Here is a 27701-nt window from a genome sequence, read left to right as displayed (position 1 = left end):
CATCTGAGGGGACAGGAGAGCAGCCCACACAGACAACTCTTGGGGAGAAGAACCCCGTTTGCGGTTTCCCAGTGCTTTACTTCCACACCCATCCTCTCCTCTAGCTTACTTTTCACGAGTTCCTTATCTGGGAAACAAATGGTCCCACAGACAGCGCGACAGAGCAATCGTTTGTCTGTCTGACACGTGTCCCTGCTTGTTTTCTCCGGCTTGGGACAGAGCGTGGCAACTGTGGACAATGGTGCCCTTTAGTGCAGAGGCATGAATCAACGCCCCCTGCATTCGCCCCTTGCTGCCTAAATCAAGTCCAATCAATGCTTCCTTCACTTGGTAGGGCTGAAACTATATATAACACATGCGGAAAACCGCTGGACAGGAGACAGATCACAAACACAAATTCCATCGGGGATATCATGAAGATGACTGGCCAAACAGTCAGATGTGCATTTATGAACCTGACCTTCAACTTACCTGATGTGCAATGACTGATCACTTTGTACAAAGGGATATCCGCATCTTTAAAGATTACATTTATACATCCCGAAGATTTGGTGTTTTTTAAAACTCTAGAGTTGCTGGACTTTTCTTCCATACTTGAGAACTCACGTTTATTTTTTCACCGTTGACTATATGGATCAATTTCTAGTTACAGGATATATAATAATACAAATCTCTTTATAACAAAACATCCAGGAGCCCCTTTACTTTAAAATAATTTTATGGTCTCACTACTGAGACAGTTTGACCCTTTCTCTCCTTCGCCCAATTCTTGGTAACAGAATCTGATTCATAGAACCAAAGTGGACTTTTCACCGGCAGGTGTGAAAACTGCCCCTTCCCCTGCCTCGGGCCAGCTGCTCGACCAATTTAGACTGTGGCATGGAGTAGCCCTGACTCATTTGTAAATGAACCCTGTGCCACTGAAAGATGGTATCAGCATAGTACCTGGCACCTAAACTGATCACTCTTCAAGGATAATGGGAGAGGAGAAACGGAACACAGAAAAGAGGTCTGTGACGATGAAACCCAGAAGTGGGGCCACGCTGTGACTCACTGATATGATTAATATTCCCCCCTAACCTGCTGAGCTGTGCAGACTTCTACGACCAGCATGCCTCTGCAGCGGCTCCCGGGGCCGGCTGTTTGCCCAGTGCCAGCTCCCCAGCAATCTGTCCAGGAGCTGAATAGAGCCCTGTTCAGCTCTGGGAAGGCAGTCAACGATAACAAACCCATATGCTGGCTTACTACTTTCTCGTTTATGAAGTATTTTGAACATACAGTCTCATCACCCTGTGAGATAAACAGAAGTAGTTCCACTCCATTTTCAAGATGAAGGGGGAGTTGCAGAGGCTGGCACAACCCATGTGGGCTGGTGACACCCGAACTCACCTCGCCAACCCCAAAGCCTTGCTCTCCCACGGAGCTGCAGCCAGGCAGTCACTGAGGTGTCCTCCTTCTCCTTCCCCAACTTATTTTTCTCCCACCATCCGGAACTTTTGGGAAACTCCTATGGTTATATGAGATCCCTACAGCTAACTGGCAGGTTGCCTAGTTTTAAAAAAAGGCAGCACCTCTGGGCTTGTTCTGGGCTGTGGACACGGACCGTTTCTTCACTCACCTTTCAGAGAGGACGTAGTGCCAGAGGGGAGGATGGCGCTGCAGAGCCCGTCAGCCGCAAGGGGCACTGCGCTGGCAACACTCGACAGTCGGCACCGAGCGCCTCTCTTCCGAGGGTGTCCGGGAAGACCGTGTGTGCTAATTCTTTGAGGGAGGAAATAATAGGTTTTTGTACCCAAGACAAGCAATCTCACCAAAGTAGATACTTTTTAGATTCCTAAGGACAGAAACTGATGGAGGGGAGACTTTCTGTGGCTTTTGAGTGTTGAGACAAGAATGGACTTGCTCAATGTGATGTTAGTAGAAGCAGATGAGGGGAGTCAGAGATGATGTGTGTTTCACTAGCTTCAGGGGACGTGCTGCTGAGGAGCAAGCAGGTGAGACAGGCGTGGGCCTGAAGCCCTCCAGCAGCCGAGGCGTCTTGCGCACACGCTGACACGTCTTGCGCACACGCTGACACGTCTTGCGCACACACTGACACAGCTCTTCCAGGGCCCAGGAGCTGACACACGTGTCCAGTGGCACAGCCACCCCAACTATCCTGTTAAGAGAACCTAGAATTTATGTTGGAAATACAAATACTCTCCATCTACATAAACCCAGAGTAAAAGGATCATACCCCTTCTTGAAATAAAAATGCTACTGAGATTAATGCATAACACTTCCTCCCCAAAGCAAATTGGTTTAACTTGTTGATTTATTCAACAAATGTTTATGGAGCACTCAGCACAGGGCACTGATGACTGCGGTGGCAGGACAGACACGGCCCCACTCCCGAGGGGCCGACAAGCGAGAAACAGGAATGAGCCTGATACTTGCCATGAGGATGGAGTAGCAGGGGCCACATTTAATCTCCCACCTGAAGTAACCAAAAACTAGAAACAGAAATAATACACAAAACAGGGACAGTGACCCTGTGGGACAGAAAATGATCACGGGTGCCATGACTGCCTCACCACTGCCCCGAGAGGCTGTCCAGGCCGCAGACAGGGACGACCCAGCAGGGCCCAGTGGCTCTGGAATTCAGGAGACAGAGGTGAGGGCTCAGCGGGACCAAGGCAGCTCGAGTGTGCAGAACAGTGTCCGAGAGGAGAGGGCTCCCCTCTGGTATTCGAGTGCTTGCGGATGAGAGTGAGGCTGGGAATGAGCACAGGAAAGGATTCAAGGGGAAAGTACTCAGCACCCACACAGGTACTATTTCCCAGCGAGACTAGAAAACTTGTAATTCATACGGCATGGGGAAGCCTATCCTTAGGGCTGAGAACCACTCTGTCCCAGACCGGACACGCTTCCAGGCCTGCCCAATCCATTACAAGAGCAAGACCCACAAAGATGAAACCATTTCCAAGTAACTTAGCTACATCCCCAAACAAAAGTAAGGAATACTTATAACACACATCCAGTACCAACAAGATAAAGCCCACAATGCCTGCATTCCAACAGAAGATTACGAGGCATGCAAAGATGACTCATGAGGGGTTGTGTCCAGAATTCATAAAAACCCTCAAAACTAAAAAATAAGAAACCACCCAGCTTAAAAAACATTGGCAAGAGATCTGAAGAGACACTTCACCAATGATACGTGAGTGACAAATTCGCCTATGAAAAATGCTCAACATTATAATCTTAACATATGCAAATTAAAACCACAATGGGATACAGCTTCACACCTATTAAAATGGTAAAATTTTAAAAGGCTGCCACACCAAGTGATGCCAAGAATATGAAAAAACTAGACTTATACATGGCTGGTGGGAATGTAAAATGGTACAGCTACTTTGGAAAGCAGTTTGGCAGTTTTTAAAATTGTTAAACATATAACTACCACAATGGCTCAGTTACTCCACTCCTAGATACTTACCTCAGAGAAACAGAGCATATGTCCACACGACAGCTTCCGCAGAAATATCCCTAGTAGCTTTATTGGGGTAGGAGTGGGAGGGGAGCAAAGCGACATGAAGACGCTGGGGGATGATGGGAAGTACAGTGTCTTGGCCGCGGCGGTGATGGTTTGACTTGGTGCGTACATCTACATTGACACTGATCACACTGCACACTTAGGTACGTGTAGTTCACTGCGTGGCAAGTGTACCTTGGTAAAGCTATTAAAAATATGAATGGCTCCACACTCTAGAGACTCTGGAAGAATTATTTTCATCTTCAAATATTAATTACATTTTAGTAAAAATACTTTACAACTTCATTTTTAAAGTTTCAGGAAGGAAACTAAAAGTTATCAACATTAGCTCATTGAAAAACAATGCTGTATACACGAAGAAAAAGTATAAAGCAAAAATAAAGACTTCTCAGTCAGTAAATAAAACCAAATCTGACCCCCTTCTCAACAGGGGTGGAAGCACTCAGCGGCCCTCTGCAGCCTGCCGGCCCTCAGGCTCGCGGATCTGAACCACAGCCTGCAGGTGTTCCCCCAGCTCCTCGATCAGAGGCCCAGCTGCTCCACCGCCCTGGGAAGAGGCCAGGGGCTTTCCCTGACGGACAGCAGGCCTCAGAACGGCCGAGGCTCCACATGCCCCACCACCATCAACCAGCAGGGCACTGCTTTCCACAAGGAAGGGATCTTGGAAGGAGCCGACTCCCTCAGATTCGCCCCCTGTGAGCCCCTCTGGCTCCGAGGCCGAGTCTGCAGTCTCAGGGGGCGTGCTGCTGTCCGATCCCTCCGAGTCACCTGCCTCGGAGCTGGAGGAGGGAGTCCGCTGTCCGGATGCAGAGAGGGACGCCTTCGCTGCGGCTTCCTCCTCTTGGACGAGAAGGGCGGCCGCCTCCAGCTCTTCCACCTCTAAGCCCAGCTGGGCCTTCGTCAGGGACACTTCTTTCAAGGCTTCTGCAAGAGCTGCCAACTTTTTGGACCTTGAAAACCATTTTAAGAACAAATATTAAGGCTATTCATTAATTGGCCTGCAGACAACAAGGGTACACACTGCTTAAAGCAAACACAAAATAAAGCTGGACCCATACTTCATGTGACATGCAGGATACATCCCCAAACAGATCAGATATAAAGGCAAAACAAAGCTAGTCAAGTACTACAAGAAGCATGGGAGACTCCCTCTATGATCCTCGACAGAGGAAGGTCTTCCAGCCATGACAAAATGCAGGAGCCACAGAAGAAAAGATGGATACATTCAGTGAATAGAAACCAACAACTTCTGTAGGGCAAAGAAGCCATCACAACTAAAGTCAAAGGCTGATGGAAAATGGAGAACCATTTCTGCAACTCCTACCGCAGAGCACAGGCCTAATTTCCATAACCCAGCAGTAAAGTGGACAAAGCGTGAGCACACAATTTTCACAGAAGGAAACACAAATGCCCCTTAAATCTGTAAAAAGACATTCAACTTCAGTCAAGTAAGATAAATGCAAATTGAAGTCACACTGAGATATACTTTTCACTTATCAAACTGGCAAAAATCCAAACATCTGAAGCCACTGCTGAGGCTGCGAGGGAAGGTGCCTGTGCGCCCTGTTGGGACACACCAGCGCGACCCCTCGGGGAGCACCTGCAACAGCCTCAGGATGGAACCGTACCTGCTCCTGGCACAGCAACACCACGTCCGAGCATTTAGCACACACTATACAACACAGGCACAGAGTTCTTCACTACAGCATTTTTTTTAATACCCCAAAATGGGAAACAATCAAATGCCCATCAGTAAGGGACCGGTTGAATAATTACGGCATATCCATACAAAGGAAAGTACAACTACACGAGGAATAAAGCCCTCTGTGGGCTAATCAAGATACTGTTTATTTTTAAGCCCATGTGAACTTAATACCTATTCAAAAGTTTTAAATGTACAAAAAAGAAAAAGCATAGTAGAGAGTAGCATAGTGTTTTCAATGTTTATCAGAAGACCACTGCATGTTATTTCAGAGGATATTTTTCTACATTTGTCATATTATGTTATATAAATAAACTTTTTCATTAACTTGGAAGTATTGAGTTGTTTTTCATTTTTGAAAGAAGCAACACAAAACAATCTGCAATTCTCCAAAAGCTGTCTTTAGTATTCTCTACAGGAAAATCTGATGTGACTACTGAAAAAAGGAGGCAGTAAGTGAAAACGGTCTGTGTGCCCTGTCAGTGTGGCCCAGTGGATTGAGTGTCCTCCCATGAACTGAGAGGTCCCGGTTTCTGGCTCGAGACTGTGTGTGTGTGTGTGTGTGTGTGTGTGTGTGTGTGTGACGTGCAGGAGGCAGCCAATCAATGTTTCTTTCTCACATCAATGTTTCTGTCTCTCGCTCTAAAAAATGAAAAACATATTAAAAAAGAAAATAGTCTAACTCCAAAGATTAAATAAGTGTATAAAACATTCAGTGGCTTTGAGACAAACTGGAGGAGGTGAGTCCACAAGATACATTCATTTGTGAAGGTGTCGTCCGCCCACAGAGAGGAGGAGGTTTCATTCCAACAGAGCTGAAGAGAATAGATCCCGCAAAGGGAAGCACTGAACGGAGTGGTAATTTTCATCCCAGGGCCAACGTGTGTTTGAGACTCCTCTGTCCCAAAATATTCAGCACAGTAAGGGGTTTGTGTAGGCATGCTCCTCCACCCTGCTGCCTTTCCACAAGTGTCATCACAACACACTCCACTGCAGCTGCGTCCGAGGGCGGGCGGGAGGTACTGGGGGCAGCTGATGGCTTGGAGGAAGGACTGAGGTTCGGTGCGGCCTCGTCTCTGGAGCTGAGAGCAGGAGAGGTGGCCAGGGGAGGGAGGGCACCGGCAGGTCTGCAGGAGCCAGGAACTGATTCACCGGAGGGCCATCAACCCCGGGTGAACTCTGGTCAGTTGAGAAAGCTTTAATACTGACAGAGTAAGATAGTTGCAATATAACTTACATCCATGTTCAGGATAGTTGTAGATGATGTCCACCATACGTGTATATGGTGGTAACGGGTTCAGTCAGAGCTAGTGGGCCAGTTTGAAATCTGTCTCCCAAGGCTCTGTCCGCCTGAGAAGCAGCTCATGGCCTTTCTCACTGAAGGAGGTCCTGCCTGCACAGTGACTTGGCTTTAAGAGACAAAGAGCAATGACCTTGGGAAAGAAGACAATGTCTCATATTAAACTGTTATACTAGAAATAAGAATTTCTAATGTGAGAAATAAAAGCTTTTATTTCACTAAACGTGAGACCATACATCTCACATTTTTAACAGTCATGACAAATTCTTTCAACAATACACGAAGGAATCTGTGTCACGAACATTACTGCACAACCCCCATGAGTAGTTTCATGTTTATTCCCACATCACAGATGATGAACAGAAGCTTGGCAGGGCTTAGTGACCTGCTGGGCATCACCTCCCGGAGGAGTCAGGGCTGGGAACCTCAGTGCTCCGGCCGCTGCAGCGTCGGCCCCAGGAACGGCCCCATGAACGCCTAGGCTCCGGGAGGTTCCGCCTCCAAGACCACCTTCTTCACCTCCCAACTACAGCTCTATCAGCATCTTTCAAATAAGCAAGTTCTGACCTGCACAGGCCCAGAATTCTCCAAAGAAGCTACAACTGCTACCTTTAGCTAAGCAATCGTAGAGTTGGTTCCAAGTCTGCCACTCCTTAAAGTATATACATCTAAGCTTTGACTACAGAGGTTTAGAATAAGAGAAAAAAAATGAATTATTTTGGTGGATATTAATGAACACTATAGTAGATAAGTTGACTCAAGTTGAAACGATTTTGATCCTTGTTATTACTATAACAATGTTGTATATCATTTGTAATAGTATACATTTGGAATTTCCAAGTCCTTCACCTGTAATCCTGGCTCTTTTCGAAAAGCATACCCCATGTATGTTGGGACAAAAAAGTGTCAGCTCTGATGGGCAGAACAGTGGTTAGGACGAGCCTTGTGACCCAAACAGGAGTCCATGCCTATTACTAGCGGACTGAATTTTTATCCGTCAGAAAAATGTCTGTTTCTCACTTTCAGCACTAAAATATGTGAAAAGTGACCCATTTATATAAGCTATGTAGGAAATGATTAATATAGTTGTTTCTGATTCTTCACCACCCCAATCCATCTCTAGTTCTTATTATCCCACTCTTCCTACTACATGCTGGCTAGTTTTCTAAATGAAAAAGGTTCGGACAGAAACACGGAGCTCATAAGAAAGCATTCTGAACCCTCTCCCTAAAGAACGCTAGGATACAAAGGGTTTAAAAATTTCAAAATATCATTGGTGAGGAATGTGTCCTAATAGTCTTAAGAATGAAGTCGGGTTTGTTTCTATTCAATTATGTTCCACAGATCACTTAGCAGTCACTGTGTGTTTGAAAAAAAAAAATCCAGCCATGAAAAGGTGGCCTTTTGATCTTCTAACCACTGGCACAGTTGAAGTTGGTCCCAAGCCCTGGTCAATCCCGGAGCCGGCGCCTGGGGTGGCCTCCCACCTCAGGAAGCACCTCGCGGACGCAGTCAGTGGTTTCACTGCCCGCTCACACCAGGCTAGCTCAGGTCAAGTCTTGTCAAAGGACATATTAGCAGAACACAATGCCTACAGAAACCAGGTATGTTCTGATGTAGGTCAACAAACACATATTGAGTTACTAGTTGTACTTATAGTATATATTTTACGTCTAAGGAAAAAACATCTATCTGCCAGGAATGTATTTATTACAGAATAAAGAGATTTAGCATTTAAAAGAGATAGGAGAATTGACTCATACTGTCATATTTTAATAAAATTATACTCAAAACAGGTTTTTCCAAGACAGTTTTTGGAAATGTCATTCTACCATGTAACTTTAAAAAAAAAAGTTTCATTTCATTTGTATACGTGAAATAATACTCTATTTAGAAAAACATTTTAATTAGAAACTGCTTTCTGACCAGTAAATATAACTACATGAAAGAGCAAGAGCTGAGTGTGTGCCTTCTCCACGTGGAGCTCATATACAGTTTCCTCAATTATTTTATAATTGGTGCCCGAGTTGAGGGGAAAAAAGGATCCATGGCCCTTATGAAACAGCCCAAAGTGCAAACGGAGGCCTGAAATGTAGAAAAAAGAAAACTAGGTATAAATAGAAAGCATACATCCTGTTTCTTGCTCTTGAGTTTTGTCTCAAACTATCAATCAACTTTTCACTGCTTCCTGCAATAGCAAGTCTACTAAATCTCATAGTAACTGACGAGGTTTCATTTCCTCTGCCCAAACCTGCTAACCTGCCAGGCATGACAAACCGCCACAAGAGCCAGCAATTGATACTGTAGCATAGGGCACCATTGATGCAATTCAAGAGACATTCATACTAGATGACGGAGTACAACGACTTGGCCTTTTAGTTTCAAAGTGTACACACACACACACACACACACACACACAATCTCAGGTTCTATCTGGGAACAAACAGTTCATCATCTTTCTTTTTAAAGGGAATTGATGAAAATGACATATAATCACAATTCCTGTTTATTGAAAAGAACCAGTTCCAAACTCCAAAATCTCCTTCCCAAAACACAGTTATGTAGCCCAATCTAAAAAGTAATCATTAGTTTTAAGTAGAAGCTGCTAGTGAAACTCTTCTCTGACAGTTGCATGAAAAGGAAACACCAGCTGATGCACAGATGAACGCAAACAGCCTGTCATTACTCTGCAATAGTGAGAACATTTCCAGCTCAGTCTTTAAGGAGCAATCAATCTCTCTGAACAATAAACTACTAATTCAATATAGAAAATATTGCAAGATTAAGAGTTATTTAAGCCATATTGAATCTGGGCCAATGAAATAATTTTTCACCATCTTTCCAACTCGACTTAATACTATTCTGTGGGTCTAGGCTATGAAAAATAACATCTAGTCCATGCATCAGAATAATTTTCTGAAGATTCCTGTCTTAGTTTCCTAGGGCTGCCATAACAAACTACCACAAACTGGTGGCTTAAAGCAATAGAAATGTATTCTCTCACTGTCTGGAGGGTAGAAGGCAAAAATCAAGGTGCTGACAGGGCTGGTTCCTTTGGGTTCTGAGGGGAGAATCTGCCCCAGGCCTTTCTTAGTTGCGGGTGCTCTCACAATCCAGCAGGCCCTGCCTCTGTCGTGCGGTGGCGTTCTCTCTGTGTGTGTTTCTGCATGTGGCCATCTCCTCTCTGCATGTGTCTCTTTTCCTCTCCTTGTAAGGACACCAGCCATACTGGATTAAGGGGTCATCCTACTCTAGTATGACCTCATCTTAACAATCAATGACCTCTACAACAACCTTATTTCCAAATACGGTCACATTCTGGGGTTCTGGGAAGGACATCAATTTTGAGGGGACATTCTCCAACACAGAAAACCACCCGCAGCTGAATAAGTAGATAGTAAAGATGCTCATTAATGGACGACAATTAAGACCATAAAGTAGAAGCCAAAATTTAATAGTAAACAGTGATAAAAAGGTTAAGATTTCACCTTGAAAAGAAATGACAAACTACAAAAATAAGTTTATAAAATACTTGACAATGTTAACATGTAGGTTATAACTGCAACTGTGCACTAATTCTCAAGAAAAACAGAGTGAACCAAATTATTAGCTGTATTTGTAACTGTGATTGTTATAACAAAATCACGTTATATCATCATATGACAATCATCATGGACTTTTACAGAATCATACAGGAATTTTCACAGATAACCATCCAGGGCATAGTCAGTTTTCTCAAGGGTCTCAACCATGTGATACTCAAGTCAATCATGTGACTTTAAAAAAAAAAGACTTTCCATTACTGTCACTATTACTGCAGAGCTTTCTTCTTCAACTATCGACGCCAGGCTTCACTGTCAGTATTTCTGTGTGGTTCAAGCACAGCTCCCACGTTCCTTACACCGCCTTGCGAGACCCTTGACCTTTTGCTCAATTTGCAACTTATTTGCACTGTCCAATGCCAACGCTCAACAAGGGGTCAAACAACAATACCGGCAGGAAGGCTGAGAAAGATGCTAAAAAGGAAATTATATGTAAGAATTGAGACTAAATTTATTAAGATGCTTGATCATCAAGGAGTATGTTTGTGTTTGACTTCTATCACTTCTCTCTGTAACTTTCTAAGCACAGAAAATTATGGACAAAGAAGTGAGGTCACCCTCCGCTCACAATGTACACAGGTGGCGCTACAGATCCTCTAGCAGTTTGTTTTTGCTGGGAGCACAGACATCACCTATCCCAAACCCTTTGTTTTTTCTAAGTGAAGCTGGTGTGGCTGCTGTTTTGATGTAGCTTCTAAGTCTGAGGGACTTACATAGCAAGAGCTGGGACGAGATCTCAATCCCAAAGTTTCCAATTTTTGAAGGGCTATACTCTTTCAAATACTTACCAGAACAGTTGTTATGACAATAACAGAAATTATTTAATCTTTGAAAAAGATAGTTGAAAACGACAATGCTACTTAATTCCTGTTGAGAAGTCGATTTGACTGTGGTATGACAGGTGTAAGATAGATACAATGTGAGATGAATAATGTTAGAAACCACCAGTATCAAACCATTCTTTAAGGACATGTTGACCATTTCCCAGAAGTCTGTAGCAGAAAATAACTTCTGTCTTGAAATGTTATAAAGTACATTAAGATAATTTCTTAAAAATCACAAAATAGATCTATACGGTTTCATAAAAATTTAGGTAATTATAAGTAGCATATAATCACATTAATACATGCTTTCAGAAAGATAATTCAACAATTTTATAATTATAGCACTGCCTTTTTTTTAAGTTTATGAATTCTAGTCCTTTTAGTAAAGAAAAAAAGTAAATGCTCATTAGTTCATTACTATATATGCTAATTAGTTCATTAATGTATATTTGATACACTGGACTACAGATTTAAAAAAATGAGAGGAATAAAACCTTTAAATGCCTTTGAATGACAGTTAAGTTATTATGGCCAACAGCTATTATAAAGACTTCGTGGGTGCTACTTACAGGCACAGAGGTTCCTTGTCAGCATCAGTTAACAGAAACAGTTCATACTTCCCAAGCAGTGATTCTGTGGCAGGCTCATTTCTAAGTATCTTACTGGTATGGCTGACTCACTCAGAACTCACTGCGACCCTGAGACAGGTACCAGTGTTCTCCTATTGGTCAAACGAGGAAACCAACTCATGGAGGCACAAAGAAGTTGTCAAATTAACACAAAGACAACTCCAAAGGCCCCCAGGAAGAATACTTTTTATTTTTCATATATTAATACGTTTGTAAACCCACACATCTTTCTCCTAGTTCACAACTATATAACCACTTCTTTCAACCTCAAATGTAAGCGGCTGGCGGGGCTGAGCAGGAAAGCCCCTCCCGGCAGCAGGGTGCAGGCAGCGGAGCTGAGGCGAGGAGAGGAACTCCGGCCCCGCAGTTCCTGCGAGCATGTCGCAGACACGTGCAAATGTGCCTGGGCACCCCCTGAGCTCAATGGAACACACACATATTTTTAGAGCTAGTAAATGAGTTTATGTTAAAAAAAACTGCTCTGGCTATCCTACACACGAAAGAGTAGGCCTCTTGTGCATGCAGGTTTATCCAAATCTAGAGATGTGTTCATTTGTCTTACCACCGACATCCGTCTAAGAGTAAAAGGGTAAGGGTGATGAATAGGTTGAGAAAAGTACAATGTTTATAAAGAATTGTCTGAAAGAAATGCAATCCACTCAGCCCTTGAAATTGTTTTGCATTTAACAGACTGAATCAAATTAGAAAATATGGAAATGTACCATAAATTCGACACATTTCCATCTATTCCTCCTCCACCCAGCATAACTGCTTTTGCTGAAATGTGCTTGGTTTTAATCCCCAAAGCTAGGGTTCAGAGCAGATTCCAAAACCTGCCCCATGAAACTCTTGGATCTGGGCTATTCAAAGGTCTCCCTTCTCATGTGGGGTGTCAGAAACTTCAAATCTGGGACCTACCTGGCACAATGAATGTACCTGGAGCTCCGCCCTTTTCATTCTGTTGCCACCCTCCCTTCTTTTACCCCCATGATTAATCATGTCATCTTGTTTTATACACACGCTTTAATTTATGGTTTCAAAGGAAGATATAAAGTAATTTGAATGAAACCAAATAGCTGATTAAATAAAACAACAACAACAAAAACAAACCTTTGTAGGACAGAAAAGGATATGGGAAAATGGGGACTTAGAAGTCCAAGGCTGAGACAAACAAATCTTTTCAACCCATTTTCTCCTCTACAACTACCCACGGAGCACAGCGCTCTGGGTGTGTCAGACGTGCACAGCTCTGACACCATTCTACATGTCACCTGTGAGAGGGAGCGGTGTTTTGTGACAGAGCTGCTGTCCTTTGTCCTATTGACTGTTCAGATGACGTGGCTGCTTGGAATCCAGTAAGCAAGTGGAGGCAGGACCACAAGACGAGAAAGGTATTGCTAGAGAGACAGCAGCAGAAGGAAGCGTGTGGGTTCCTGTCACAGAGAACTCCCAGAACCTCACCATGGGATCAGTTAGAGATAGGGTCTTTGCAGATACAAGCAAGTTGAGGTCACACGAGGTTATGTGGGCTATAAATCCAATGAGTCCAGGGGGAACCAGTGTCCTCATAAAAGTATGTCCATAAAATATTTTATTCCTAATTATCTCAGTATTAAGTTGTAGTTCATGTTTAAAATTAAATGACTCTTGGTGTTTTATGTTAATGGATAATATGAAATGTAAATACCGTTTTTACAAATTTTAAATTCTTTTAACATAATGATGCTACAGATTGTGACTAAGCAAGAAAGAAAAATTAAAAGTCATCCTGGCTGGTTTGGCTCAGTGGTTGGAATGTCAGCCTGTGGACCAAAGGGCTTCAGATTCAATTTCCGGTCAAGGGCACGCTACTGGTTTGCAGGTTTGATCACCTACCAGGATTGGTTGGAGGAGGCAACCAATCGATGTTTCTCTCCCCCTCTCCCTCCCACTCTATCTAAATTTTTTTTCTTTATTGATGTTAGACACAGAGAGGAACAGAGAGATAGAAACATCGACGAGAGAGAACATCGATGGGTCGTCTCCTGCATGCCCCTCACTGGGGATTTGGCCCACAACCTGGGCATGTGCCCTGACTGGGAATCGAACCAGCGACTTCTTGGTGCAGGGTCGACGCTCAACCATTAAGCCACACTGGCCGGGCATTCTTTCAGTCTATCTAAAGAGCAATGGAAAAATATCCTCGAGTGAGGATTAAAAAAAAGTATCCGAGTCTTAAAAAAATACCACGTGAAGACACAGAAACAGAAAAGGCCATGTGATGGCAGCGGTGCAGTGACATGCCTGCAAGCCGAGGGAAGTCCAGGGCTGGCAGCCAGCAGAGGCGGGAGGGAGGCAGGGAGCAGGTTCTGCCTCAAGCTTCCAGAAGGGACCAACCCTGCAAACACCTGGAGTGTGCACTTCTGGCCAGAAGAACTGTGAGAGGGTACCTTTCCCTTGCTGAAGCCCCACTTTGTGGACTTTGTTCCAGCAGCCCAAGGACACTAAAGGGGGGGGGGAGCACAAAGGAATCAAAATCTTTTTTTTTTTTTTTTTTTTTTTTTTTTTTTTTTAAATCCTCACCCAAGGACATTTTTCCATTTTTTGTTCAGGTAGAGTGGGAGGGAGAGAGAGGAACAGAGAGAGAGAAACATCGATGTGAAGGGACACATCGAGTGGTTGCCACCCGCACAACCGACCAGGGCCGGGGACAAACTGCAACCGAGGTACGTGCCCTTAGCGGGAACCGAACCCGGGTCTCTCAGGACCGCAGGCCGACGCTCTAACCGCTGAGCCAAACCGGCCAGGGCGGAATCAAAATCTTTAGAGTTCAACATAAATTAGAAAATATCTCATACAGGTTCCTGATTTTACAATTGAAAAAAGTGACACCACCAAAATTATCAACAGCACTTCTATACTATGGTCATAATGTTCCCATATTGAAAAACCAGCAAAGGCTTCCTGGAACACCTAGAATAAAATCCACACTCCCTCACTGAGGAAGAGGCCCCTGCCTCTTCTCAGGGGTCACCCTCCATTCCTGTCCAGGTAACTGCCCCAGCCCCACTCCCTACTCTCTCTCCACCCAAGGCCACAACGCATCCTTGCCACAGGCCTGTGCACTTGTTCCCCCTTTCTGGTACATCCCCCCAGTGGGCCCAGGCTGCACGGCACATTCAGGACTCAGCTGAAATAAACCTCCGAGAATCTGACAAGGACAGTCTACTTAAAGCGATGCGTTCCAAGCCATATCACATCACAAGACAGAGAACATGGTATCTGCCTGGCAGGGCACTGGGGAAACACACCACGCTGGCTCACACCCTACCAGCCATCTTGAAGGCTGATGGTGCCAATATCTCCATTACCCAAAAGCCATTTGTGACGCCAGGGACCACCGGCTGGGATTGAGTCTTACAATGATGATCTAAAGAAGTGGAAATTCTGGCTAAATTTTCAAACATGTCCCTGTTGTCTCCACTTTCCCATCTTGAAAGCAGAACGAAAATGACAGCTTCCAAGTTCCCTGGCGTACTATGAGAAAGGAGGACTGGGGAAGTGGTTACATGTGCTTACTTCTTCATATGCTGGTTCTAAATGCTAAAATTTTCCTTGGTTACAAAATATCAAGTTTGTGAGCTATGCTGCTTTCACAAACTGAGACAGGAAGATGCGCAGCACATGACACGCTGCGGCAGGCAGCTCTCCACATCACGGTGCGCTCAAACCCCTACAGCTCAGAGCGCTTACCCACTCACGGGAGGGTGCAGTGAGATGTCTTCTTAAACGCGTGTTGCAGCGGCATGAGTCAGTTACAGCAGGACCGTCTGGTTTCTTAGCGACAATCCTTTTAGAACATGATTAACACAGCACACTAGGGCTCCCTGCTTTGGGTTTCCTGGCTTATTAAATGTCTGACATGATCACATGAGCTCTGCCTCGTCCCACTCACTTTGAACCACGGTCAACATGGTCTCTAAAGAAAGTCTGGAACCTTTGCTTTCCTACAGGAAAAGTGGGGGCAAAGGGGTATAACACAACCCATGGGACACAGCTCCTCACAGGGCTGGTCCTAACACGAAGTGCCATCTCCAGGGGCAGGCCCATTGCGCCCTTCTGTGTTCTCACACAAACAACTCCGTGCTGAGCCAATCCATACACCTCACTGACAGAGTAAGGGCAATTACTTCCTGGGCCTCCGCTCTACCGGGGAGCCAGGCCTCGGAGCCCCAGCATTCAGATGTACCGAGCATGTTCCTGCTGGACAGGGAGAGCTGTGCCCGGCAGGGAGACCTGACGATGGCTGTGCCTTAGGGCCGGTCGACAAAGGCAAGCAGGAAAGTGGTCAAAAAACATGTCCACCTATAATCTACTCAGCATCCCATCTCCCCAACTTCCCCACTTCATGCCCCTTCCATAGCTGCACTGCTGACTGCTCCTTCTTAGGATTTAATGCTCTCAGGCCAATCTGCCAGATTTTTTTAAAGGTGCCCCAAAGCGACCTTCAAAAATCGATACTGACCTAAAATCCTCACAAAAATAATGAGTGAATGAAGGCACACACAAGTTCTACAAAGTTCTAAACAGGCCTAGTTGTTGAGCCGGGTGGCAGTTACACAGGTGTTTTCACTTTATCAAAATTCATTATTCGTATGCTGATAATCTGTGCACATTTCAACAGAGATCAGCTTAAAAAAACCCACACCTGACAAACACAAGTCCTGTGCACAAAGTCTCAGGCTTGTGAACATGTGCTCTGGGAGAGGCGCTGGAGCCAGAGGGGGGCTGTGGACGGTGTCCGTCACAGGATCACAGGACCGTGGGACTTTCTGCTGGGCAGACTGTCAGGACTGCAACACCACACCCTTTTCCTAGGACACCTGATCTGCAGACCAACCTTAGAACTTTCTGATCTAAGTATAAGATTTTCAAATATTTTTCCTTTTAATACTGGTCCAAGCCTCTCTGAAAATGAGCCTTCCAGTGTCTTTATATCATTTGTATGAAAATTTTGCTCAAAGTGAGCAATTTTATCTAATTTGTGTACTACAGAATAAAGCTTACTTTCTCAAAACAGATAGTTTAAAAAAATGAGCATAAAGATTTATGACTTCATTCTATATTTGCAATTACAATTAAAGTCTACACAGTAACAACAAAGATACCTTTCCTCTCAGAGGGAAACACAACTAGATCAAGTTTTCAGGTTCTTTGTTATTAGAATTATTACTGTAAGAAACCTAGATGAGGAAAATTTGTTTTTGGTTGACCTCAGTAACTTGAGTCTTTTTTGCTTCGATTTTAACAGTTTTATTTATTTTTTAACAGAGGAGTATGTTTTACCAAAACATTTCTCTGTGAAATGACTAGTGATTTGGACATTATAGTCACATTTTTCAAATAAATTCTGTAATTCAAGGGCTGTCTTTTCTAGGAAACCCATGCACGTGTCAACACATGCACAGGTAGATGTAATAAAGGCTGAAACATGTTCCACATTTATGATCGTGTCACTAATCAACTCCTTTGGGTTTGTCACGTAAGCGTCCTAGTCGTAAGAGCAACTCAGCACTCTTCCAGCGCCCGGGCTCCGTCTGCCCCGAGTTCTGCCATCAGGCTCCTCTCACTGGAATGTCCCCACTCATGCCTCTGGCCGACTCCCTTCTAAATAATTGTCCATTTGCTCAAATGAAATATCTACCCCCAAATCTCTAAATTCAATTTAAGGTCAGCAATGCCTTATCTAAAATCCTTGGACCTAGAGGAGTTTCAAAATTCCCATTTTTATTTTGCATTTCAGAAAGGTAATTCTGAATATATATTATTAGTTTTTCTTTCCCTCCCTCCCTCCCCCCTCCCTCCCTTCCTTCTTCATCTTTATTGTGGAATGTATTACAATGTTTCTCATTTTCCCCCCATTGAACCCCTCCTCCTCACTCCCGCCCCATTCCTGCCTTTTCCCACACTGTTGCCTGTGTCCACTGGTTATGCATATATGCATATAAGTTCTTTGGTTTATTTCTTTGCACCTCCCAAAGCCCCCTTCCCTTTGAGGTTTGTCAGCCTAGCAGCCAATTTGTTCTTCTTAATCCCTTCACCTTTTTCACCCATTCCTCCAACGCCCCTTCCATCTGGCAACCAACAAAATGTTCTCTGTATCTAGGAGAATGTTTCTGTTCTGCCTGTTCATTTTGTTTGTAGATTCCATTGTCAGTAGATATGTATTCATTGCCATTTTGTTTGTTCATATATTTTATCTTTTTCTTCAAAAAGACCCTTCAACATTTCATATAATAATGGTTTGGTGGTGACGAACTCCTTTAACTTTTTCTTGTCTGAGAAACTCTTTATATGGCCATCGATTCTAAATGACAGCTTTGCAGGATAGAGTAATCTTGGTTGTAGGTTCTTGTTTTTCATCACTCTGAATATTTCTTGCTACTCCCTTCTGGCCTGCAAAATTTCTTTTGAGAAATCAGCTGACAGCCTTATGGGAACTCCCTTGTAGGTAACTAGCTGCCTTTCTCTTGCTGCTTTTAGGATTCTCTCTTTGTCTTGAACCTTTTGCATTTTGATGATGATGTGTCTTGGTGTGGGCCTCTTGGGGTTCATCTTGTTTGGGACTCTCTGTGCTTCCTGGACTTGTATGTCTGCTTCCTTCACCAAGTTAGGAAAGTTTTCTGCCATTATTGTTTCAAATAGGTTTTTGATTTCTTTTTTTTTTTTTATCCTCACCCGAGGACATTTTTCCATTTTTTGTTCAGATAGAGTGGGAGGGAGAGGGAGGAAGGGAGAGAGAGAGAGAAACATCGATGTGAAGGGACACATCGAGTGGCTGCCACCCGCATGACCAACCAGGGCTGGGGACAAACTGCAACCGAAGTACGTGCTCTTAGCGGGAACCGAACCCGGGTCTCTCCGGACCGCAGGTTGACGCTTTAACCGCTGAGCCAAACTGGCCAGGGCAGTTTTTGATTTCTTGTTCTCTCTCTTCTCGCACCCCCAAGATGTGAATGTTGGCACGCTTGAAGTTGTCCCACACACTCCTTACACTATCCTCATTTTTTTGGATTCTTTTTTCTTTTTGCTGTTCTGATTGGGTGTTTTTTGCTTCCTTATACTTACTCTAAATCCATGATTTGCTTGTTGGCTTTACCTATTCTACTACTGAATCTGTGTAAATTATTCTTTATTTCAGTTAGTGCCTCCTTCATTTCTGACGGGTCCTTTTTTATGCTCTTAAGGCCGTCACTAAGTTCGTTGAGGTTCTAAGTTCATTGAGCATCATTTATAAGCAGTATTTTGAACTCAGCATCTGTTAGGTTGCTTATCTCCATTTTGCTTAGTTCTTTTCTTGGGGTTTTGTTCTGTTCTTTCATTTGGGACCTGTTTCCTTGTCTCCTCATTTTGGCTTCCTCCCTGTGTTTGTGTCTATGTATTACTTAATGAGAGGTATGGGGCTCGCTGAGACCAGATGCTGCTCGTTTGAAAGAATTTTAAAAAACCTGAAGACAGGCCAATCCTATGGCAATAGCTTGGATGGGCCTGAAAGTTGGGTGGGGCGGGGCCTCAGGGAATCACCAGGGCGGGGCAACCAGTGTGAGCCAGGTTGCTGGAGTCCCAGATATGGTGGCTGTCTGCCACCGCAAGGAAGGGCTCACCAAAGGAACAAAGGCCTCTGACAGCACGTTTGTCCCGGAGAAAGCCCCCTCTCCAGCCCTCGCTCCAGTGCCAAACAGCTCAGTTCTTCCCTGTATGTCTCTGGCGCCCCTCAAGCTGCCTCCCCTCCAAGTTCAGAGGAAGAAAGTCTGATAAGTCCGTGCGTGGGCCCTTTAAGGAGCTGCCTGGGGCTCCAGCCACCTCAGCCTCCCTGAGCCTCAGTTCCCACTGGTTTTCCAGCCAGAAGTGATGGGGACGTCTCTTCCTGGTACTGGAACCCTGAGCTGGGAGCCTGGTGTGGGAGGGGGACTCCTCAGTCCTCAGGGAGGACCTTCCCAGCCGAGGTGTCCTCCTGATTTTTATCCGCCACATGTGGGTGTGGGACCAGCCTGTCCACCTCCGCCCTCCTACCGGTCTCCATGTGGCTGCTGCTTTAATTCTATAGTTGTAGGACTTCCATTCAGCTTGATGTCAGTCGGTTCTGAATGATGGTTGTTCTGTAGTTTAGTTGTAACTCTGATGTGGTTGTAGGAGGATGCGATACTGCGTTTTCTGAATATATATTATTATTACCATATATTACCTAACATCCCCAGTAGCAACCTGTAATCCAACACACCGATACACTAATATTTCTGTAAGCAAAATGTATGGTTAGCCACTCCCGTGGGATAAGTAAAGACTGGAAATGTCACCAGGTGAGTTCAGATCAGTCGGGTTCTGTTGCCAACTGCTCTAAAACTTCTGCTTTTAAAACTCTCTGGATTTAGAATTGTGGGCAAGAGGCTATGGACCAGAACCAGACACAATTAGACTGACCTGCTGCTGTACAGGTCAAGCACCCAGGTCCAAGGTCAGTCTTCTGACAATTATTTATTGACCATCTACTATGTGCTGGATTTGGTGTACGCAAGGGTGACTAGAAACCACAGTCTGCTCTGAAGGACAGATCATCTCGGGGTGTGGTCAGCAAGGACACAGATCGCAATGCCACAGTGAAGTCGGTTTGTGAGAAGGACCAATGTAGGGTGTGCCAGGCTTGTCCAGCCTTGGGCTCTGAGGAGTCCGTCTTCTCCCCCATGAAGTTTGACAAGAAAACCATTTCATACCTTAAAAGGAATGCAAGAAGTCCACCAAAGTTCTAATTCTGCTCAGATTGAAATTTCAAATAGCAAATTCTTTGAGGGGAGAAAAACAATTATTTTTTCTTTTCTGCCCTACTGTGCTGGTCCATATACCAATGTTCAGTCTGTCTATACAGTACAGTTGATTCTCATTATTTGTGAATTCGTCTACTTGCCAAACTTTATTTGTAAACTCAAAATCAATACTAATAATTTTTGTGGTCATTCACATACACGCACAGAACAGCAAACATTTTTAGTCAACCAATGTGAGTGCTCCCAGCTAAGTCTGACAAGATGACACTGCCCTCCTGTTTCAGTTCCCACTGTAAAATGTGTGTGTCCTTTCATGGTCCACTCAGGGCCATGGTTTCTGCATCTGCAGGGTTTTTGCTGATGATTTCACTGTTCAAAATGGCTTCCAAGCTCTGCGCTGAATTGCTGTCTAATGCTCTTCAGTGCAGAGGCTAGAATGTGTGCAGAAAATGTGTGTTAGGGAAGCTTTGTTCAGGCACGAGTTATAATGCTGTTGGCTATTAATTCACTGTCAGTCAAGCCACAATATATATATTAAATAAGGTCTTTCAACAGACATCCTAATAAAACAGGACATGTATTGATGGTTTGACGGAAATGTTGTGACTACAGGCTTACAGGAACCAAACCTACGTTTCCCTAGGAGCAATGATTCAGAGTTGGCTAATTTAGTGTTTGCAAGACCTTTATAGACCACAACTACTGTAAGGGACAAGAACTGACTGGAATTCAGTACTGGCCATGAGACCACAGAGGATAGGCAGCCACTTCAGGTTGGAATGGTTGGGAGAAGGAGGAGAGGGTAGAGCAGGCTCCCTATAAACAGAGTAATTCAAATGGAAACTTTCTTAAGGCCCATGAAGAGCTGTCCAGGGGAGGAGCTGTCAGCCGTCTGTGCAGCAGAGGGCGAGGCGAGGGCCCGGCTCAGCCCTGGTAGAGTGCTGTGTCCCACAGCACTGAGTCCTCTGCCTTGGACTGTGGCAGGAACAGAGATTCACAAAAGACTATCTACTTATGAGAGACCTTGACTATCTGAACTCAAATCCCCAAATGTTCATAATTTCGAGTAGTCCTCCTTTATTCTTTCCCTCATTACATCTTCCAGGACAGTAACTTTTTAGAAGCACGGTGAGCCTTCAGAGTGTGTCAGGCATTGACAGCTTCTCCACAAGCCAAGAACAGAGCTCTCCTAACCACAATCCGGGCACTGATGGGACTAGTTGTGCCGGGTGCTCAGCGCACACACAGGGCACCTTACTGGGCACAAGCGCCCTCTGGCATGTAGGGACCAGTGTGAAAGCCACTGAGGCTGGGAGTGCTTGACAACAGCCCGAGGGAGCCTTGGAATGCAAGGTCAGACTTGCCAACGGTGCCTACAAGTGTTCAACTATGGAGAATCCAAATCGGGAAAGGCCAATTTTCTTTTTAAAAAAATTTATCTTTATTGTTGAAAGTATTACAGATGTCTCTCCTTTCCCCCATTGACAACCCCCTCCCCACTCCCGTCCCCACCCCCTAAGGCCAATTTTCTTAATGTTTGCTTATGCTCTCCACTATTTCAACTAAAGTGAAAAGCACTGGTCTATCAGAACATCTAATGACAAAACGATAAGAATCCTTGTGCTCACGGAACTTACACTCTTGTGGAGGAAAAGGCAGACAATAAACAAAGACTCAGTAAACAGAGTACGCCAGATGGCAGAAGTGCTATGGGAAAACACAGAGCTGAGGGTCTGTATTCCGCTTTCATGAATGTTTCAGGAAGGCCTCACTGAAATGTGACATAAGGACTAAAGTAAAATATATGTAAATATCCTAAACTTTGGGACCTACTTTATCCTTGCTTTCTACCTGTTTCATTTCATTTCTGCCTCCTGGACTGATCCCCTGTCCGTCAAGCCAAGTCCAGCACTCCCGCCCCTGCCCCCCATCCTCAGCACACCTGGTTGTCAATCCCCACGCAGCTATTCTGATGTCCAGACTGTGCATCTGTGCCCAGACAGCTACTTCTTGTACCCCCATCCACCTGAGCCTGATACCTAACCTACGTTGTCTCATGTTCACGGAAAAGGACAACTGGTTACCTTCTTTCTGAAAAGGAAGACCCAGAGGTTTAGCTTGGCAGAATGTTATGTTGTAAATATAAATGAGATGAAAGTATTTGAGAGCTGCTGAAAGTATTCTACAACTAACTCATCTCTCCTGAGGAACCAATGGTAAAAGATGCCACAGGAAGGCCTCACATGCAGTCACTAGGGAAACAAGGAGTAAAGATTTCTGCACATGCAAGTCCCTGATAGGGTGGCGGCGGGAGGTGTGAAAAGCGAAATGAATTCTTCCTTTAGGACTGAGCAAGACACTTTGCTGAAGCCTGCAACTGCAGACTGGAAGCCCGATGCCGAGTCCAGGCCGTCCTGCAGAGCTCCACCACCACGGACACATTCCCTGTCTGTGCTGTCCAACGCAGCAGCCACTGACCACATGTGGCTATTGAGTACTTGAACTGTCATCAGCATGACCGAAAAACTAAATCTTAAATTTTATTTAATTTAAATTAAAATAGCCTTATGCCCTGGCCAGTTTGATTCAGCAGTTAAAGGGTCGGCCCGCAGACCAAAGAGTCATGGGTTTGATTCTGGTCAAGGGCATGTACCCTGGTTGTGGTTCAGTCCCCAGGCTTGGGGGGTCATGAGGGAGGCAACCAATTGATGTCTCTCTCTCTCTCACATGAATGTTTCTCTCTCTCTCTCTCTCTCTCCCCCTCCCACTCTGAAAACAAATGGAAAAATATCCTCGGGTGAAGATTAAAAAAAAAAAAAAAAGCCTTATGTGACTATGAATACAAAATTAGACCACTCAGCTCTAATCTAAAGCCTTAATTTTCTGTGACAAAGACGAGGCATAGAGGTAGCTAAAACCACAGGACTGGCCCCAATCTTGAGCACAAATACTCCGCACTGGATCAGACCGGACAGCGCAGGATTGCTCTCACCTGCATGAGCCCGTCCGACCCTTCTCTAGGCCACGTCAGCTAAGCAGGCTCATGTGACTGACTCCCCACATTTCACCAGTGCTCAGAGGGTTAACCCCAACAAAGGCCAGAGCTTCTGACATGTGCTGGTTCACAATGAAACAGGGCACACTCTGGGTGATCAGAGAGTTAATTAACTATATGAAACAAGACACTGGAGAAGGACACTTGCCAGTGAAACAATCGAAAGATCTTTCTTGTGTTGTGAAGTCTAATCCCTGCCAAAACATTTATGCAAATTAAGTTTTCTAGGATAGTTTTATTAGGACGAGCATCACAATTTATTCCACATTTTAAGGTAGTAACTGTGACTCTTAAAAATTAGGACTAATTTGTTGGACATCTCTTTGCCTATATTCACTTTATCATCCAGACATACAAGCAAAAACTTCTCTATAACTAAAACTGAGGAGTTGTCAAAGTGTCTTAGACCCAAATCACTACCTGTTGAAACCACTCAGAAAGTATCTGACGGCATCCAGGGACAGAACAACTTAACCCCGGTTAGATGCTGCTGAGAACCACCTCATGGGCTAAACGGCATTTCCTGTTCCCACCAGAACTGGATGTTATCAAATCGCTTTCCCCACTGGAGGAGGGATGTAAGTGCTGTTCTCCTTCCATCCCTTGTCGAGGTGTCTGCCTGGGTGGGTTTTTTCTGGGAGCTACCTCACTCCATGAAGACACACCCAGCCCCACAACAAGCCGTTTATTAAAAGCAGAAACTGCTATGCGCAGGAGCAAAGCAGCGCTGACCACAGTGCAGTCCCACCTGCTTAAAAAGGCAGCAGCAGTGATTCCCTTGCTCCCAAACACAAATCAGCAGAGACAAACATTACACAGGTCCTGACCCTGCTGCAAGCACCGCGGCCTCGGGTGGCTGTGGTCTTCCAGAGCCCGAGCCGAAGCCTGAGGGGAGAAGCAGTTTGGCTTTCTTCTTTCCGAGGTCTCGATGACAAGGTGCATTCAGAAGGAGTGTGAGAGAGTACCAAGTGCAGAAGAAAGGAAATTAATACACAGAACAAGAACACAGGCTAAACCGTGGCAGAGAGCTGCCATCAGCAGCCAGGAAGAAAGACCATATCCCCAGTTAAAGCAGCGGGGCTTTACCAGGCAGCAGGTCCTGAGCTCCGCGGTGATCTCTGTCAGTGCTGTGCTGCTGAGGCGGAGGGATGTGCCTTCCCCATTCCTACTGCTTAGTGTGTGTCTGGAGAAGAAAACAGCAGGTGGTGGAGCTGGAAACAGAACAATGTATGACCAGCAGTTTTAACCTCGACACAGAAGACTTCTCCACTTTATCAGCAGACTATTTCCTGCTTAAGGTCATCCACATTTTGCCTTAAAAAGAGAGTGCGCCTCATCAGTCTGTTCTCCTGAGCATTCTAGCGGCCGCGGCAGCTTTGGAAACGGATTCCACAGAGTGCAGTCGCTGCAGCCACCGGGCACCAAGGCCGGTGCTTGTGGGCACTTGGCGCCCTGGCAGCAAAGCGGTGCACGCACAGAGCATGGCTCCTGCTGGCATGGAGCCTGCAGTTTGGCAGGAAGTAAGTGAGGATGTCGTCTTACCCATCAGGCCAAGGTCACAAACCCTGCTGCCCTCAGGAGCCATGCAGGCTGAGTCTGGTGGAGGGCAGGAGAGGGTCTGGGACAGAGTGGGAGGCACTCGTCCTGTATGATGGAGACAGCTGGTCTCAGCTCTAGCCAACTGTTACCATGTGGGGATGTGGGCCCAGCAACTGCCAGAATTTCCCTTATTTCAAAAGCAGCTGTAATTCCACATTTTTACATAAAATCTTCCAAATTCTAAGTGCTGACAATTCAAAGTTTTAAAAAACTCATGAGAGTCAAATGTGACTCAAGGGACACTAGCTTGCAGCTTTTACACTCTGTAGCCTGAGCTCCTCTCTGCAATTCTCTAACCCAGCCTATGCACCCGGCATAGACCTGCCTCACCAGCATGGCCAGCTTCTCACTGCTCCCACTGCCGGCACAGCTGTCCTGACGTGTGGGATCTGCCCCCAGCCGTGTCTCTGCTCACATCTCTGTCCCTTCCTTCTGTGCCTGGTCATGTCCTACCCATCCTTAGCTTCAAGTTCAGGATACCTACTGCACTAAGCCATGTAGACCACCCCAAGTTCCCCCTTCTCTGAATCATTATCTTTCTTATGACTGTATCACTGGCAACAAAGCAGGGGTTCACTCCAGAGTCCTCTAATTCTGCCATCTTTATATCTAATCTCACCAACCAGACTAAATGCTCAATGATAAAAACCATGCTGGAACTGCATCAACGGAACGCGTAGTGTTAATGGGGGTGGGGCATAACGTGTATGGAAAATGACAGGGACTGATGACCACAGCAAGGGAACTAAGAGCTCAGGCTCTAAAGACAAACAGGTCTGGGTTACTTATCTCTCTGATCTTCCGTATTTGTAACCTGAGGCTTTAATAACACAGGGACATAATCCAGATTCACAGGGAGCCTGTGAGATCAGGAGAGATGCTTAACGTGAAGCACATAGCACAATGCGTGACATGCAGTAAACTATCATTATTGTGGACCGACTGCCTAACGCAGCCGATGTTATTGTTAAGCCAGCACTGCATCCCTGGAGCGCTGCTGTCTGCAAGCCATTTACTGCCTGCTTACTCTAGTCAACATGCTCTCAGCACACTGTTAGCTCATTTAACTTTCCAGATCTCCCCATTTTACGAACAGTTGCAGCAGAGAGCTTAAATGACTTGTCAGCTCCCATACTGCTAACCGTGACACACTATGGTCTCTCCACATTTCTAATGGCAAGAGGCAACTTTCTGACCTCAACTTTCTCAAATCAAAAACAGGATCTGACTTTGTAAACAATAGCTCAAGGTGACAGAATAATCAGAGGCTTGGGCCAGATGATATCTTAGAAGTTCGAAGAAGTAGTTTGCTTCTTTATCAGTTTGACCAAGGGCTGACAGTTTGTTCAACTGAGAGTGATGAAAAAAAGCAAAAAATGCCCATAAAGTATCATAAGATTATAACTATTATTATGGAAGGCAAAAACAGACATAAATTGATATTAAAAGAAAAGGAATTTTGCTTATCACAGAAAAAATAACTAGAGAGGAAATAAGAACAATGTTTCTAGCCTCCAACATCCACACAGAAGATGAGGCACATGTATTAGGCTTAATTTCCAAAAAGGCACAGAAGGAAAGTGATGAAACCACAAACCACGAACTTAAAATCCACAAATGACAGTTAAGAGATGAAGTGGTTATCCCCAAAAGGTGGTCTGAGTTCATGAAACCGATGCTATTCCACTGGGATTTGGCCTGAGTCTGGAAGCTATGTGCCAAGACTGTGCCTGGGTTTTGAGAAGACAGATGACAATCTTCTGTGGCTTATTATGAGCAAAATATAGCAAATGGAGTACATGGTTATAAAGCTCTCTGCACTCACATTTGACTTCCAGGTAAGAAAGACTATAACCTGAAGGAAGGTATCTACTGGAGGAGTACGAAGTTCTGACATAAAACTTCCTCATTTAACATTTTCTTTACCGTCTTTGGTGAAAACACAGTATTTGTTCTAATTCTTTAAGGGCAGAAGCCTTACATAATTCCTCAGTTCCCCATGCTTGCCTTGTGCTTGACATACAGAAAGTGCTCCAAAAACAATTACTGATTGATTTCAGGAGTCAAGTTTTCAAACAACATTTCAAAAATGAAAAGATCAGGAAATGGCTGGGATGACATACTCCAGTTCCAACAAGACTACGACAGGTGAATGGGATCCAAGACGGTGAAAGTTAGCAGGGACAAACACAAAGTTATTCAACAGCTGACAGAGAAGGAAAATTATAGTTCAACCACTGAGACAAAGATTTCCAGGGTTTGGCTAATGGCAAACAAAGAATAAGAAGTGTGTCGAGGTTTCCAACGTACTAAGATGCGCTCCTGACTACATGAACACAGTCATGTCCACCCAAAGCTGAAAGCAACAGCCCGTCTTTTTCTGGACAAACCTGGTGCATTATATTTAATCTGAAGAATATATTAAAAGGGTGCTGATCAAAAAAGGGGAGAGGGGAGACAGAAGGCACTGATAAACCACACTTTGCCAAAGAGACCAGGAGGAAAAGGCAAAGAATGGGACATTTCGAACCTACAAGAATAATCTAGAGGCAGAACAGGTTGATCTGGAAGACTTGGAAAGAACGTAACAGCAACGACCTAGATGGTTCTAAACAGGTATGTGAAGAGAGAATGGACTTATCCTGTGGATTCAA

At 44.8% G+C, this 27701-nt stretch overlaps 1 protein-coding gene across 2 annotated transcripts in view; it reads right to left on the bottom strand.

Moving 5' to 3' along the window:
* Positions 1 to 3962: 3962 nt before the first annotated feature.
* The window catches only part of SHQ1 (SHQ1, H/ACA ribonucleoprotein assembly factor), a 123887-nt gene continuing 100148 nt past the window's right edge, over positions 3963 to 27701 (bottom strand). Inside the window, exons 11-12 of one of the 2 annotated variants that reach the window (XM_036267349.1) lie at positions 24535 to 24631; positions 4283 to 4485 (exon numbers count right to left, since the gene is read on the bottom strand). In XM_036267349.1, coding sequence (XP_036123242.1) covers positions 4300 to 4485; positions 24535 to 24631 — 283 coding nt within the window. In that variant the 3' untranslated portion in view covers positions 4283 to 4299. Of the gene's footprint in view, positions 4486 to 24534; positions 24632 to 27701 lie in introns of both variants that reach the window. The other variant, XM_036267348.1, reaches the window with a different exon arrangement.

This window comes from Molossus molossus, unplaced genomic scaffold, assembly GCF_014108415.1.
Source record: "Molossus molossus isolate mMolMol1 unplaced genomic scaffold, mMolMol1.p scaffold_m16_p_18, whole genome shotgun sequence".
Lineage (NCBI taxonomy): Eukaryota > Metazoa > Chordata > Mammalia > Chiroptera > Molossidae > Molossus > Molossus molossus.
Note: the sequence above shows the minus strand (reverse complement) of the source record. Positions and strands in the feature narration are given on the sequence as shown.